This window comes from Panulirus ornatus, chromosome 21 (genome assembly GCF_036320965.1).
Source record: "Panulirus ornatus isolate Po-2019 chromosome 21, ASM3632096v1, whole genome shotgun sequence".
Classification (NCBI taxonomy): Eukaryota; Metazoa; Arthropoda; class Malacostraca; order Decapoda; family Palinuridae; genus Panulirus; species Panulirus ornatus.
Genome location: NC_092244.1, coordinates 7,358,882 through 7,376,648, shown reverse-complemented (window position 1 = coordinate 7,376,648; position 17,767 = coordinate 7,358,882). Strand labels below are relative to the sequence as shown.

The window sequence follows — 17,767 nt, the reverse complement described above, 5'->3', positions numbered from 1 at the left end:
AAAATATCAACAACAGATACAAGAGCATCCCATAACCAAGCATTTACATTAGTTTATCATCTAATTAATATATAAAATACTACTCTAAAATGTAAGAGTGCAATTCTAATATAAAGTGAGCCTTTTCAGTATCTTTAACCTGAAAAAAATATGTAAGCATAGATTTTAAATTTCTTATAAAGGTGGTGTCACAAAATTTACTGACAGTAATACAAAGGCAAGGAGATCTCTAGATAATCTGACGCTTTTTCTAAATTAATCATACTAATCATCATGAGTAAATATTCCCATAAAGCTTTGTGAGCAACTACTCACATACAATAAACACAAAGAAAGCCATGAAATAATACACAATCGCATTTGTCAAGAAGAATATTTCCTTCGAATTCAAATTATGATATAAAAAATTTGGAGAAATTTTCCAAATGTGGTAACTTGTATGCTTACCAAACTATCTTAAAGCATAAAGCAACCTACTAATATATCTGGTTAGATCATCAATTTCTTGCACCTCCAAAATAATTCAGGCAGAATCTTTTCTAACCATAAGTCATCACACCTTTTCAAGCATTCATCCATACCTGTATTTTACAGAGAATCTCTTGTCCCCTTTCTAATACTCAAGCCTTTAGTCTGTTCTATGACCCTACTTCTCTCTCTTAAACATACCATATGCTCTTGATTATTCTTCTCATTTGTATTCTCTTAAAATTCTAAATTTTATTTCTTATTTCATCAAATCATGATTCACTATCATGAAAAATTCATCAAAGGTTTGCAAAGTAAATGTATGATTACAGTATAGTAAGGACATTTCAACTTGTCACACCATGCATGCTAGGTTTGCTGACATTTGTGTTGACACATTCATCATCTCTTCTCACATACTTCCATGGGATAAATGATAAATTACTTTTCTCAAAGCTAAAATATCAGCATTGGTGCCCTAAAGGCTATCATCAATAAGCATGGGGTGTGCCAAGTGTGCCTGTTATACAGGCAACTGACTCTAGGATTCTATCCCACATGCTAACTGCAGTTGCTTGTAACAGAAGGCATCTCTGCATAGTGTTACAGAGCACTAAGTTTGGCGCGGGTGGGAAAGGGCAAATCATATGAGTATGGCTGTAGAACCAACAATGGTTGGCTGTCCAGCCCTATTATGAGACATAGATAATTGACACTAGGATTTTTTCCTAATGTTACTTACAACTGCTTGTGACATTATAAAGCATGCCTTCCATTTAAAAGATGGTGGAAAGAGGCAAACCATTCAAGATGGCTAAAGCCTTAAACTGTAAACCATTCAAGCCCCTTAAGGGTTAAAATATCCAATTCCCTGTAGATGTAAATATTATAAAACAATTCACACATTTATCAATAACTCTCTTTTTTTATTTTTCCTTCAAGTATACATCTTTAATATGTACTTATGAGCCATGACATTCATCAAATATGAAAAGGAACTGTATTATCAATACTTACTACACGACCTTTTTTAGAAACTCTGTAGTGAAGTAATGATTGCAGATATTACCAGCTGAAAATGTCAGTCTCCCATCAGGGTTTCGTTTCTGAGCAGTCTTCAGGGTAATCTCACTGTACTCCACTACCTGATATATCCCATCTACCTTACACACCACACCTGAAGTGATGAATCCCCATTAAAAAAATCCCACCATTAAAAGGATGATACTATGATGGTTAATACACTGCTACAGTGTTATAAATAACACCGAATTATCAGCCTAACATGAGTAATTAATATGATTTTAACTAAACAAAATTAAATGCTATTACAGGGTTATCAAAAAAGTTTTGAACAAAAGTTCAAGTGCCTAAACACTTACTTCTTATGGGTGACCATTAGAATTGCTTGATTTGAAACTTTAACTGAAACTTAATACTACTCTGCAATAGATGTGCCCCAGCCTGCAAACATTCAGCTAAAAAAAATCAATTTTATTTTGCAACTAGTGCTCCTCATTTACACTGTAAGCTAAAGTGATATTCTTTTTTATTATAATTTTGTTACATTTTTTCATATGGGGCCTCCTAGGCAAGAAATAAATTTCTAAGGAAGATGAAATCAATCAACAAGCAAAATACACAAACAAATTCCAGGAAAAAAAATATTGTTAAACTTAAAACGACATTCAAAGTACAACAAAAAATTATAAATATGTACATGATATGTATGGGATGTTTGAAATCATTCCTGGTAAAAGACAATATAGTATGTTTAGGGGTATGCAGAACGAAATCACAGTTTGAAAAAACAATAATCATATATTCACACAAATAAGGAGGATCTGTGCAATCATCCAGAATAGAGGACACCCTACCAATATATCAATATAGAGGAAAGAATACTATTACTTTGGTTAATTTCTTCAATAATATATGACACAAAAATATCTTGTAAGGGACAATGTTATTTTGAAATTTCAATGCCCACTCCTGGAATCACATTCCCAAGCATGAGGACGCTGATCCCTTCCATCAAAATTAATACCATAAGCTGTAGTTACTTCTACTATCCCATTTCCCTATAAGTTATAGTTACTTCTATCATGTTATGATCTACAATTTATCCTTTCTATCTACTTTTATTTCTGAGATGAGTGCCAAATTTGTAAAGAATGGATCTACTGTATTTACGTCTACGCTTGAATATGATTTACCTCAAATAGGTTGTATGTTTCCTACATTTTCATTACTCTCATTAGTTATTCTTACTCATCTGCTGGTCCACTGTTTACTAGTTATGTTGTTCTATGCAGTATGTTTCACACATTTTCCTTATGGAAAGTAAAGTCTCCAAATCATATTTCTTTCAGTTCAAAGTTTATAAGGTTTCCATAATCGCTTCTACTTTGTTAGTATGACATTTCATTATATCATCTTAATTCAGTTTTGAGTATCATATGTCACTATGCTTACTGTACTTAGGATGGCATATTTAAGCACATAGTTCACTGAGACTCTGTTTTCCAGGCATTATACTTGACATTTAGAGAGTAGGCGAGTGTCAGTGAGACCACTGTACATCTGTTCTTGATGTTTCCATGCTAATGGTGGGGGAAGCATTTGTGTATCACAAAAAGTTCACATCTTTCATAGCTAATCTTCATCAACTGTTTTTCTTCTAATTTGGTGTGTGCATAAACTGTCATTCCACCTTGCTTAACATTCATGCAGTTTGCGTGGAAGGTTTCATAGGGCTCTAAGCAGAACTACTAATTAGATTAACCTATGTGGCCAACACAGAATCATCCACAGATTTATGTTTATACTACAAAACAGTCTAAGGGTAATCTGTGCTTTAAGACTGATGCATTCAACAGGCTACACAGTAAAAGGAAGGAACATATCACATCACCAGAATTTCATGAGCTCTGATGAGAACCTACAACACTAAATATGAGCACCTAAAACACCAAAAAGCTTTATCTGAATCCTTTTTTCTAGATTTAAGATAACTGTAACTGAACAAATGAACATGTATGAATCTATTGTCAATACTCAGATCACTATAATTTAGGACAAAAGGTTTCTGGATAGAAATAACCAAAAACTGCATCATACAAGAAACGAAACTTACCAACAGCCTCAGTAGGAAAGGCCTTCTCAACAACTTTTGCTCCACAATCTGCTCCCTTAGACAAGCAATAGCCAATGAAAATTGGGTCTGCCATCTTGACTAGAATGTTGTCTACACAATATACATGCACATATTTGATTCCCCGACGATCCATATCTTCCAACACATTTTTCTCCTAAAATGAAGAGGAGAATAATCCTTCAGATATTTCATATTAACATGGCCAATACAATTTTTACATGCAGTGTCTAGTATGCCGGCATAAATGAAGGAGAGCTGGTTTCTTAAAAAGAAAAATTGCTTTTTTATTTTATAACTCTATGTATAAAGGAATAAATAATATTTGATAGGCATATGATAAGTAACAATGACAGTCATACAAGTACAAAAACCAAGCCAGATTATTCAGCTTTACATGGCAATAATAAAATTGTCCTTTGATTAACTCAAAATTAGCACATCTGTAAAATGAATGATAAAGATTGGAAAAAAAAAAATAGCAGCAGATTCCAGTATAAAAGTCATTTAGAGAACCTCTCACTAATTCTTTTCGATCTTTGTTAGTTTCTTTCTTTTCTTTCAAACTATTCGCCATATCCCGCATTAGCGAGGTAGCGTTAAAAACAGAGGACTAGGCCTTTGAGGGAAAATCCGCACCTAGCCCATTTCTCTGTTCCTTCTTTTGGAAAATTAAAAAAAAAAAAAACGAGAGGGGAGGATTTCCAGCCCCCTGCTCCCTCCCCTTTTAGTCGCCTTCTACGACACACAGGGAATACATGGGAAGTATTCTATCTCCCCTATCCCCTACCTTTAAGGTAATGGAGGCACAAATATATTGTTGCTATGTAAAGTTGAATAATCTAACATGGTGCCTGTACCCATATGACTGTTTTATTATCTAAAAATAGCAAAAATCATAAAATGTGCAAAAAGTTGTAATATGACATATTAGCATACATCGCCTCTACAACTAATCACAATCTTCTGTGTAAACAAATGGGCAGGGCATATCTGATATGTCTTATGTTAAGTGAGTATATGGAGTAACTAATAAATTCGACATGTTATGTTTTACAAAAATATGATGCTTCCAAACATCTAACATGGGTCACCAGTAACTGAAATTCAGTGGCAAATCATAGGCATGGATGGTGGTGAATTTGCAAAAGCATCTCAGATTCTAGTTCGACAGGAGGTCCAACTGCATAACTGATATATCATGTATGTAAAAGTCCTCAGTGGTAGCTCACTGTTAGGAAATGAAACCTTACATCAACCTCTCAATCAGTACACAGCTTACCCTAAGTGCTCTGTAGAGCCCACCATTGCCATCAGGTGCACGAGCCACTTTCTGAGGTGCCTCCAAGATAATCTTCCCATCAAAGGTAAAGCATGGTAACATTCCTTGCTCAAACACCACCAGGTTTTCCTTCTCCAAGCCAAAGTAATGATTACGAGCAAAGAAATCCATAGTGGGCTCCTTAGTATGTTCTGAGGTCATGATATACCATGGAATGTCACCACACTGTAAAAAATAATAAAAATATCTTAAATAAGAATTTTCACAGTATCAGTCATATACCATGGAACGTCACCACAATGTAAAAATAATACAAATATCTTAAATAAGAATTTTTAAAGTATCAGTCATAAATTTCATTCTTTGAGATAATAAAATAACCATTAAACCCGTACAGACTAAAAAAAGTTAGAACCCTAAAAGGGTCCAAGACAACAGAGCTTTAAAATGACAATTTACCTTGCCAAATTTCTCCTTAGCAAGATGCTGGAGCCGCAGTAATCTCTCTGCCTGAAGCTGGTAAAGAGTCTTTCCAGATGGCAACTTGACATCATACATGCCCTTTGGGTAGTCGACTCCAAGCCTTGTTCCCTGTCCGCCTGCAAGCAACAGCACTCCCACATGGCCTTCACTCACCTCACGCAGACCTGAAAAATATTGCAAATTGGAGGTAACTCATCCTGTTTTCCATATTTTTTCCCATATATCTCTTTATGTGTACCCAGTACAACCTTTTTCCTCTCTACAGCAAGATGGGGACTTTTGTCCAAATACTTCATGAGCTGCTCACCTCAAAGCTTTCATAAAAATCAGTACCTCCTATTGGATAAATAATCCCTCCATTTGTATTCCTCCCAGTCCATTGATTTTGCACTATATCTCAACTAAGCTCAGCTGAGTAAGCTTTTCTAAGCATTACTCATTAATTTCTATGCATACACACCATTTGCAAAATTATATTTCAATTTTTCCAATACTCTTTTAAAATTTCCTAATATCACTTAAATTTTCCTCTTTCTTAATGACATTCTTTCTACCCTTTCTACTATACATAACCCTGCAAAAAAGCACTCTCTAAAATAAACTTTGTTGGCTCTCCATAACTACCAAGATTACATTTTATATCTCACCATAAAAAGTGGGTATATGACTTGTCATGAAGCACATTGCCAAAATAATATTTTGTCTTGTCATTTCCATATTCTTAACCTTTTCTGATTATAAAACCAACAGACAGTACAGCAGACTGAATATTTTCAGTTTCCCATGAAAACACAATAGATCCTTCTTCAGTCACATTCACACTGCAGTCTAATTATTGATCAACTACATATTACAAAACTGCATATAACCCTTCAAAAATTTCCATTTTTCTCAAAATTTATTACTTTTCCTTACTTCAACCATTATCCATCTCTTGTTTACTTGCTTTTCTTCCTTCCCAAGCATATAATTGCTAAGGAAATCACCACCTTTTTCATACAATACTATTTATATCAATCTATCATTCATCCCCATTTGTCCAGTTGTTTTCCTCATCCTATTCAACTTCAAAAGGCTCTCCTATTCTCCATGAAATTCACTCATATCCCCTCTCCCCATCTCTCATTTGCCCCCTTCTGCTTTTGCATAATTCTCTTGACCTTCTAACACTTTCTCTTGTACTCCTAATCATTTACATTCTCCCTTCAGATACCAACCATAAACCTCCCTTTTCTGTTTTACTAAAGATTTTACTTTCTCATTCTTATTCTCATTACCCTTTTTCATACTACCACACTCCACCTTTCACATGACACTCACCTTACCTGCACATCTACTGCTTCTTTAAATGTCTTCCACTTACCAAATCTTTCATTCCCTTGCTTCATATACTCTCACCCTAGGCCAATGTTCAATCCATGTCCCTTGATATCTCTGCACATTGGCCACTTTTCCAAGCTCTTTTAAATTCATTTCTTCTTTCATATATATGTCATCTCATCTTTAACTAATCCACAATTAACTTTCATTTCTCACATCAACTGAAAAATTAGACTTTCCACTTGCTATCCCTATCGACCAATTCATATTCATCAACGCCTCATTTACACATCTGTCAATTAACACTATCATCTTAAGCCCAATGACCTCCAACCCCACTTACCAACATATGAAAACATCTTTTTGTAAGACATATTATCAATCATTATTTCTCTTCCAGTACAAAATTTTGAGCATTTTTCCTTATTTTCCTCCACAGCCACATTACATATCCTGTTTAGATCCCCCAACACTACAATTTGATCACTCATATCAACACTGCCAAACATTCACTTAAAATGCATCTCTTTGTTTAACTCCTCTCACTTCTTGATAAATAAGCCCGAATAAACATATATACCTACCAGCCTCCTCATAGTCATTAATCTTTTCAAGTGGGGTGCGGGTAACAGATCCATGCATCTCTGCTGGAATGGGCTGCATTCTCTCATCAAGCTTGGCTTGTTCCTCATTTAGTGATGCTACAGTTTTCTTGAAGAAGCCACACACTTCATCCAAGTCCACCCTGTAAGAAATTATAGTATAACTAAAAAACAAACAAAATTATTTGGTTCTAATGGAGAGCTGAAAGAGAAAAAATACTTTCCTAATTACAAGTACCTAAACCAGTTTAGCCAACTGGAATGGCTAGTACATAATGTTCCCTGTGTCTTATTCAATCAATAATACTATTTTTCTCAGTTGCCAAATACATTACATAACTGTCAATCCTGGCTACATCTGGCATTGTTTCTAATTGCTTGTTCAAGTTTCAATGTTTTTGCATCCCTTCCACTATACACTGTGTTTCTTATTTCAGTTGGTCACATACTAAACAGCCTTCCCATCTTTCTTGCTGTGTTCTTGTGTATCTATGTTTAATATCTTTCAGGAAAAGAGGAAATGACATGGGTGGAAAAATGGTGAAAAAGAGTGAACTTGCATAAGAGGCTTGTGTGGAGAGATACCATGGGAGACTGAATGAAGAATGGCATAAGAAGAGGGTAAATGAAACTAGGGCAGTGGGCAAGGAAGATATTTAGAGCTTTGTTTACATGTGTGGGTGAAGTGCGTGACATGCGGAAGGTGGGATGTGGGCATTTGAGAATAAGTAGCGAGTGGTGGGATGGCCAAGTTATGTTGTTAGAGAAAGAGAAAAGAGAAGTGTAAGAATGTTATGTGCTGGGAAGGAGTGTGTTTGATTGGAAGATGTACAAGAGAGAGTGAGGAGGTCAAGAGGGGGAAACCAGAATTGAAAAACAAGACAAATGAGAGATGAGCAAAACAGGGGACATAAGAATGTGTTTTGGAGAGTACTGAACAATCTGAGGAAAACAAGAAAACAAATAGAGCATCAGCAAGGGAAACAGATGGGGTACTAGCAACAAGGAAAGATATACAGAGACATTGTGAACACTTAAAGGGCTGCAATGATAGATGATACAGTGGCAAATGTAAGGGGTTTAGAACATGGAGATGTGCAGAGTGAGACAAGTCACAGACAATGGTTATGTAGAAAGAGAAGAGGAAGTGAAAGCTTCATGTAAGTGGCTGGAGTGAAAAGGAGTACAATTGGGTTTTTTAAGAGACTTACAGGAGAGAGAATCTGCAAAATCACATCATACTAAACTTGTCCACCAAAATCATACAAAGATACACGAGCCTCAAAATCAATGGAAGATAAATGTGTTAAATATGGAGGAAGCTGGTAAGATGGAAAGGAAAAGAGGGTAGTGGGAGCGTGGAATGAGGCGGACTTACTCGATGAGATCGTTGTACAGTGCCTTCTTCTGGCTCTCGGTGAGCACATCCCAAAACTGCAAAAGATGCTCCTGGCCGTGGGCAGCCAGGTGCTGTTGTAAGGTAGCCACGTCCATCATTATGTTCTGCAACAAAAGAAAGCCCTGATTTAACATTTACAGATATCATACAATGCTCAGGGATTATATCAAAACTGAAGCTCATTAAATTACCGAATGATAACGATTACAATTAAAAAATACAACAATTTGGGCCTAAAAATCTTTAATTTTCCCTTACTCCTTAAGAATCACGATATAAGGAAGACAAACATAAACACCTATGTTTCCTGTAACACTCCTGATGAAAGTCTCCTTATGACACCAAGTTTTGGACCCCAACTTCCTAGACTTAATCAGACCTAAAGAGATTTTTGTGTAGAAAATATACGTCTTATTGACAGCGTGCACAAGCATTTATTAACAATTACACAACATGACCGTCGACCTCAAAACATTTAAAAGGTACATAATTCTTTTATGTAGTACTTGTGGCACAAGTATGGTCAATCTCCATTCACCAGGTTTTAAGATAGTGTACGTATCATCATTAGCATCTTAAATACTCATGACTAGAGAAACCTGAAATAACTTTCAGGCATTCAAAACTTAATCCCAGAGGACTCTCCACATAGCCTATGTAGTATAAGTTTAGTCACATCCATTTACTCAATCTTTCTCTACTGTGTACCTATATTACCAAGACCTTACGATCCTGACCCTGGATCTGCTGACCTCGAAAACTTAATCCGATGTACAGTTTTGTGAGCACTACCTGCGGCCCAAGTTTAGTCCACATTCAGTCACCCTGTAATGACAAAAGCGTGTACTCAAGATCCCCGACTTTCGGACGGACGCATGCATGGCCTGCATACATGGTAAGGGGGTAGGGATCAAAATGCTTCTGCATAGACTCACGGACAAGAGCAATATACATTTCACACCACGAACAAAACCACACCCATGTGCATTCTCTACTTTCTAGCCACTTTATGCATAAAAATCCCGGTAAAAGTACATCAAATAATTATCACGGTAACCTAAACACGACTCCCCAATGCAATACACCATCTTCTCCATTACAACTATCATAATTAGAGGCCGCTACTATAACTTAGCAGAACAATCCCTTCCTATTAATAAAGACCATATCTCCATAACAGCTACATTTTCGTCTCAAGATTATCAATTCAAATTATGTTTCGTATGGAGTTTATCAAGATGGCATGGGCTCATAAAAAGGCTAGAAGTGATCGCATACCTAAGTACGATTCATCAAGGATGAAGCCGGTGGTCAGTCTTGAAAAGACGGAAACAAAACACGAAAGACGTTTTCATCACGAGAGTATCAACTCAGGGCCGTGCAGCATGGCGAGATTTATGAGGCGAGACGATTGATAATAAGTCCTGAGTATAGTGATAAAAAGGATCACGACAACTAAGGAGGGGCGCGCCGCCCTAAACACCCACAGATTGTACTTCAGAGACCGAGCAGGTGGAGGTAGAAGACTAAGCCATTGCAAGGTAATAGTATAATGTACCTGGATTTGGTTGACAATGCTATTAACAACTATCACCACTTCTTTTTCATCCTAACTTGATCATTAATCGATATTTCCGCGAATCTTTCAGCTCTACATCAAAGTATATTATCCTACGATGTGAAACCAAATAATATTCGAGACAGCTCATGTAAGAGAAATTGTACATGAGTACATAATGCAAAGGGAAACACACATCGATGCGAATGCATTTCTTCATTCAAGACAGGTATATAAAGAAGCATAAACACAAGAATACGTCGAGATTAAAGAAATACTTCTGATGCCAGTACTGAGGCAAGCAGGGATAAAAGCAAAGCACAAGATATGTATTCTTTAAAATATCAAGTCGTCCATTTTCACTCAAACAAACAATGAACCCACTGTAAAATAGGCACAAAGACTTTGAATTAAATAATGAGCTGATCTGCATGTCATAACAAACAATGAACTCTTGGCGTAGAAGAGGCAGCGGGCGCGGTCCTCCGGGAGGCGAGGACGTGTCACTGGGAGGGGCGGGAGCAAGGAAAGTACGGGCCCGGCTATAAACCAGCTGGGCTCGCGGCGGCTTGGGTGGTGACGTGACCTTGCCATCTTCAGATGAAAGTGAGACTTACCGTTACATGTGGGTCAGCCATGGCCTCAGTCTACGCCACCCCCGCTCGCTTGCCCTCTTGCCACACTGCTCCACTTACCACTGTCCACTGCTCGTCGTGTTCCCTTACACTCGCCGGCTGCCCCACCGCAACACACCCACCGCTACCTAATACTCGAACGGTTCCGTCCCACAACCAAAAAAGTCTTTCTTGACTTCTTGACCACGATGATGCAAACCGTGAGGACGACCGTGTGACCCTTAAGTTTATAATGGCCTTGCCTCTTGACTTACGGGTCAGGTTAAGCCTCCACATACTCAAAAGTCGTGCTGTTGTACTCAAGGGAAAAATCGAGCACTTACCGATGGTAAAAAGAAAAATAAAAGAATCAGTGATAAGCAAGAAGCATCGGAAACTTGCATTCCCTGAATCTAAGAAGAAACATCACCGAGTTTATTAAACTCAAGACTGGCTGAGGAAACAATCACAGCTGAGTATAGGACAAAACCGCAAAACACTGAGAGCATACACATGAGCGGCCGTCATTATCACGTGCCCCCAGGTTAAACCACGCACTTGTGCTTGCTAGTTTATTCCTTTTCTGTTAAAAGAACATAACTTTTACTTTTAGAAAGCATGCGTTGGTACATCCTATCCCTGAAAAAAGTGATCGTTCTAACCCCTCTAACTATCGCTGTATCGCCTTGACATCTACCATTACAGTTGTAATGGGAAATCTTTATACCTGTAATCACGAGGATTCAAGGCATTCAAAAGCGACCCAATTTGCTTATATCATGAAGTCCATAGAGGTCAAGTCAAAGTTTGAATCTATGACGTATAAGTTCTAAGACCAGTTAAGAGTGGTAACCAACCACCGGGCTCAGTCCATCACATTCACCACATCAAGTTCCACCTACTGACGCCACAACAGTCGCCTCATTTTAATTCCGCTGCACTCTTCATTTCTCTCGCACATAAATGTTATATGTATATATATATATATATATATATATATATATATATATATATATATATATATATATATATATTTCATACTATTCGCCATTTCCTGCGTTTGCGAGGTAGCGTTAAGAACAGAGGACTGGGCCTTAGAGGGAAAATCCTCACCTGGCCCAATTCTCTGTTCCTTCTTTAGGAAAATCAAAAAAAAAAAAAAAAAAAAACGAGAGGGGAGGATTTCCAGCCACCCGCTCCCTCCCCTTTTAGTCGCCTTCTACGACACACAGGGAATACGTGGGAAGTATTCATTCTCCCCTATCCCCAGGGATATATATATATATATATATATATATATATATATATATATATATATATATATATATATATATATATATATTCTTTCATATTTGTTCGCAGTGTCCCGCGTTGGCGAATTAGCGCCAGGAAGCGAGGAAGAGAACGCCTCATTCGCTTGACGTTCCTCCTTCGTTAGACATTTCAGCTGTGGAGCATCAAGGGCAGTGAGCGCTTTAACAACATTCCGTGTGAGTTCTTACCACCATCGCCGACTGTTATATATCACCCAACGTTACTTCAGCAGGACACCATCCGCCAACACAATACGACAATCTTAAGAAACACGAACGGTCATAGTCACGACGAACACAAAGGGAACAATAGACCATTCTTCCCATGGATTATCAATATCACATTGAAATATTTTATATTCGTGGTATCCAAATGTTCATTTTACAATAACTAGGTCTTCGTTCTTGATGACACGAACCTTGCGTACGTCGGTACGATTCTTGCGCACGGCGGTACGACCCTTCATTACGAGTGATTACAATCCTTAAGTACGACCCTTGAGCAGAACGGTACGACCCTTGTATACAACGATGTTGAGCCTTTGGTATGATCGACCTTACCTTTGACCTGATCCTTACGAGTGTGTTATGGCACTGTTACTCCCCGATTACGCCAAGATTATTCCAGCCTAGCCACCACAGTCGAGGCTCAGTACAATGTTGGGGTGATGGAGCCATATAATGTTAAGAAAATGTCTGATAAAACCGAAAGGGGGAGAGAAAAGGAGGCCATTAGCAACAATGATAAAAATTCGTGGATTTGTAAAAAGATACGTAACACCTTTGGCTAGGTTGGTTCGGGCAGTTACTCGTGAGGGCCGTGCCCCCTGTCCTGAACAACAACCCCTGGGGAGACTCCGGCCGAGTTACAAGCCTTCGGTTGGCAGGCCTGTCACAGCGGCGATGCTTTACCCGAGACAGGGGATCGAACCCAAATCAGGGTACTACAAATCAGAAAAACTAACGACTGAACCACAGGAGAGTGGTGATGCGGAAAAGCTAGACTGGGAAGTGAGAGGTCACAACCTGGTTTCACACGAGCGATAACCAAATAAGAAATACTCATGAGAACAAGGAAGCGAGGGCACAGCGGCTGACCCATGACTGACCAGCAGGGATAAAGGAGCAATGCCTCACAACTCCTCAAGATAACGTGAAGTGAGTCAGAAAGGGTGCTCGGGAGAGGAGCATGGCGGACTCACGAGGCGTGGTTAGCTGAGTGACTTGAGTGAAGTGGAGTGAGGGGAGGGGAGAGAAAAGAGTTGAATCAACGGGATGGAGGAAGTGGGGGTCTGGAGAAAAGAATTGGGGCGAGGGATGGGACGGGACTGGGATTAATGGAAGGAGGGGACGGGAACGGGGGAAAGGAAACTAGGTGAAGAGGGAAGGGTGTAGATGTGAGGAGAAGGAGAGAAATGAGCCTTGATGAAGGGCAAGGAAGTTGGATGGGGATGGCAGGAGAGAAGAGGGGGGTGAGGGGATGGAAGGAGTGTAGGGGAGAGGGGAAGGAAGGAGGAGAGTGGGAGTGAAGAGAGGGAGAGGAGTGGGGGCGTGGGAGACAGCAAGGTGGGGGGGGGGGGGTAATGGGGCAGGCAAGGCACGTCGCTGAGGCTTAGCGGGTCGCCCTTGAGTTCATCCCGGAATCATCGACTCTCCGTCTGCGTCCACAGTGAAAGTGAATACTAAGACGTAGCATTAATTTCACAGGGACGTTCTAGGCGTCGGTTATAATGATTAGCAACCGGCAATAGATACACTTTAATAATTTAAAGTATAAAAAATCCTGATGCAAGGTGAAAGGCAAGTCAAGTCGGGGAGATAAGACAAAGGCAGAGGCCGGGAGGTCAGCCAGCCCTAGACCTGAACATCGTCCGTGTTGACACTGCACCTCCTGGTACAAAGCTCCACGCACGAACCTTCAATGTTAGAGTTAAGGTCTGCGTGTTTTACGAATGGCAATACTATACACAGTGGTCCTGAAGTCTTACTGGACAGTTTTAAAAGTAGTAGTTCACATACTTCAACGGCCAACAATACGATGTATTCCTCTGTCAAGGGAATACATGGTTATCTTAACTAAGGCATTCACTGCTGGCTTACAGCAAAGGATATCAATTCCCAAGTCTGTACAATTACCACAACCAACACACGGAAGTGGGAGAGTACCTGGGTGCGTGTGGTGTGTTTCATGATGACCACCACACCATCTATGTAAGGTGGTGGCCACCGTACCAGGTGTGATGGTGATCCCAACAACAGATGTATGTGATAGTGACCAATGCACACATCAGGCGAATATGGTAGTGATCAGAAACTGCACCACAGTAGGTGTGTACGATGGCAAAGTACTGCAGCCCAACATAAGACAGGTTCCACCAACGCAGTCATATACTCACTCCTCAACCTCTAGCTCTCACCGTTACACTATACTATGTTCTGTACACTGGTGCACATGTTAGGAGTAGAACAAGAATGTTTCTATCGAAGATCAGGGAATTCAAGGATGACACAAAGCATGCAACGTGGAGGAGGAGGAGGAGGAAGGGGGATAAGAAAGAATGCGAGGGCGTCCCCAGGTGAAGGTCCGGGCGGGCGGACAGGTCAGGACAGTCGGGGTGCGAGACCGGACCTCACTCAGCTCCTGCCGTGTCAACACACCACACTGACGGGCCCTCAACACCTGCCACGTAAGCGAGTGTTACAGGCTGTGCCTTCTGCAACTTCTTTTGCACAGAGGGAGTACGACCAGCAGACCTGGGCGAGTCTGGGGAGACCTTAACGGTGGTGTAGGAAACGAGCCACAGCCAGGTTGAAAGCAAGCTTAGTAAACAGTACAGTGGCGGGTGGGTCTGGGTGGCGTCAGCCAGTAGCGGTGGTGGCTGCCCTGTCATGACTAGCAGACCGAGCCGAGGCATCACACTCTGCCCTCCCACCTCTACTCCGGTGATCTGGCGATTGTCCAAATGATCCGAGGCACAAGATAGGAGTACTTCCTAGCCTAACATAAGTTTGTGCAGATTTGTATCAAGAGAGGGACACCATTCTAGGTAGGGATGGCCCCTAAACCTCCAAAGACGCAGTACTTAAAAAGATCACAAATCAGAACAAAGATCGATAAATAACCTTCAAAAAAGTGATATATCTTCATCATCGACAGCTTAAGCATCTAGCATGGGTCAATGTGGTAGTTACAGCGATACAAAATGGAGAGCAAAACAAAACAGCCACATTCTTCTTTTTGAGAGAATATAAAGTTGGAATAGTCTTTCGTCATAATTCAATATATATTACAGCATTTTGCAAGCAGAGAAGCAGTACATCAACGCATTTACAATTTAACACAAGACATCCGCACAATTTGCGAAAGGAAACAAAATGACATTTTCTCCAGGGCTAACTGTTACGTCCGGAATAGAAACACTACTAGGGAAGAGTGACACGTCCTGTGTGGAGTCGGAAGGACATTGTGAAGGTGTCCTGTTATCTTCGTTGTGATTAAAGGAAGAAAAGCCCTCACGACCCAGACAGTGCCTTAGTTACTCATGAGGTCTACGGACGCGCCCCTCGAGCCATGCTTTCAAAATAATGAAACTATATTTAAAAGACAAAATGAAGGTCACCGGCCGGGCACTTTCTTACTATAACACATCCTGTTAACACACACATTCACCGCAAGGAATTGATACTAATGGTTCTATAAAATCTATGGAGTCAGGACACCAATGTAAAAAAAAAAAAAAAATGTTTACTAAGATTCATAACTAAGCGCTCGTACGTATGAAAACACTTGGTTCTAAACATTTTACTTTCTTGCGGTTTACGTCACAACTCTCATTAGTTACGAACGAGGCTCAAAGAATGGGGTTTTTATACAATGTCTGAATTCTGGCTAAGGTACCCGCTTGTATGACTTGTGCTGGCAACAATTTTATACCTTCATCGTGTGCTGGCAACACTTCGTCCTCGCTCAGCTAGTGCCCCTAATTTTCAAACCCGCCATTTTCCCTTTCTCAGGCTACAGACCTCTCAACAACTGCCTACCTGGAATTTGTGAAGTTCCTGACGTCCGGCCAGGTTCTGTACAATGAAGCTGTCATGAAATTCGACAGTTTCATTAATGAGGGTCACTCTAAGACGTGTTCGGAACAGAAAAAAAAAGTGCAAAGTGATCGACAGCGAAGAGTGAACAAATTCAATCACGCCGCGTCACTCAGAATAGTGAGAAGGCATATAAACCCAATGTGCGCCACGCGACGGTGATACCAACCCTAGAGTACGATGGTCTGGCCTCTGACCCGGGTCAAAGATCACATCATCGCTCCCAAGAGTCGCACCGACGTGCACAAGGAATTAAACTCCTGTCACGTACGAAAGCAACTCCGGGCGGTACGTGAGCGTGTGATGGCTGAAGGCGGAAAAAGAGTATGTCAACACCGCCAAGCCTACTGAGATTAAACAGGAAACAAGAACACTGTAGTGTATGTCTCTTTTACTCAAATACTTTAAGAGTGCAAGCGTTTGCCTTTGAACGCTAAACAGATATCGGTAGCCTATCATACTCCTCACCAAAATGTTTGTAAGAGAAGCCTTCTATTATGGAGAAGACGTGATCATTACAGCTGCGGATCTCTGATACACTTGTAGACTTTCTTAAGCCATCTGGTGACTCACGCCCCAGACACCAGATTACTCAATATTATCGTTAGCTCGCGCACACACACAGACACACATTCATACACCAAACGGAATCTTTTGCGCTGTATTATCATAATGAATAACTGTTTCTCCACAGACTACAAATTATGTTGCAACGAAGTAAATCATACATAACTTTCAACTCGCAGAGGGTAATTGTTCATGTGTGACTTTACTATTACGACTCCACCTACTACGGACCTTTGTTAGACGACGACAGGAATGTCTGACTCGATAGGCTCAACTTTGCGTCTTCACAGCGTCGACCGACCTTCCAAGCCCACCCCATTTCCAGACGTCCTTCCCGCTCGTTGTCTTACAACCCGCCTTACCCCAAACCGTTACATGATAAGCAAGAAAAAGACAAAAAACACTCAATTTCGAAATCGCTTTCGCAATAGATCGTTTCACCACCGGAGAAATACAATTCTCAATAATATCCTTGGCAAACTTTCGCAACTCGGCGCAGCTGCTATAAACACAGGGAATCAGCATAATACAGCAGACAAATCAAAGCACATGGTACACAAACCGTCACAATTCAAACTGTTGAGGTAATGAAGGTGTATACATCACCAAGTAATTATCATTCACAGTACAGTGTTAAACAGTAACATAAACATTTCTGAGTTGTCACATGGGAAATAAAAAATCTATAATTGAAAGAATAAAATATTGGAAAAAATCCACCTTATCCTTACAAGACGTGCAAAACGTTTTCACAATAAAGACTGGTACAATATCCTGGTATTTCTAATATAAATAATTTTTTACTTCGTCTTCTCCACAATGGACTACAGAGATAAAAGTTATACCCGGGAATCATCAAGGTTCATTTCCACTATCACGCAATCATTATCAATACTGCTATCTTATCAA

At 39.9% G+C, this 17,767-nt stretch overlaps 1 protein-coding gene across 20 annotated transcripts in view; it reads right to left on the bottom strand.

Annotated features, from left to right (window-relative positions):
• Positions 1–17,767, bottom strand: part of mmy (UDP-N-acetylglucosamine pyrophosphorylase mmy) — a 114,782-nt gene that overhangs the window by 28,937 nt on the left and 68,078 nt on the right. For 14 of the 20 annotated variants that reach the window (XM_071675672.1, XM_071675669.1, XM_071675668.1 and 11 more), the window contains 6 exons: positions 8,688–8,812; positions 7,292–7,452; positions 5,364–5,551; positions 4,905–5,129; positions 3,605–3,779; positions 1,486–1,645 (listed from right to left, as the gene is read on the bottom strand). In XM_071675672.1, the coding sequence (XP_071531773.1) occupies positions 1,486–1,645; positions 3,605–3,779; positions 4,905–5,129; positions 5,364–5,551; positions 7,292–7,452; positions 8,688–8,806 (1,028 nt within the window). In that variant the 5' untranslated portion in view covers positions 8,807–8,812. Of the gene's footprint in view, positions 1–1,485; positions 1,646–3,604; positions 3,780–4,904; positions 5,130–5,363; positions 5,552–7,291; positions 7,453–8,687; positions 8,813–10,883; positions 10,920–10,961; positions 11,193–17,767 lie in introns of those variants that run through there. The other 6 variants (XM_071675658.1, XM_071675660.1, XM_071675659.1 and 3 more) reach the window with 2 other exon arrangements.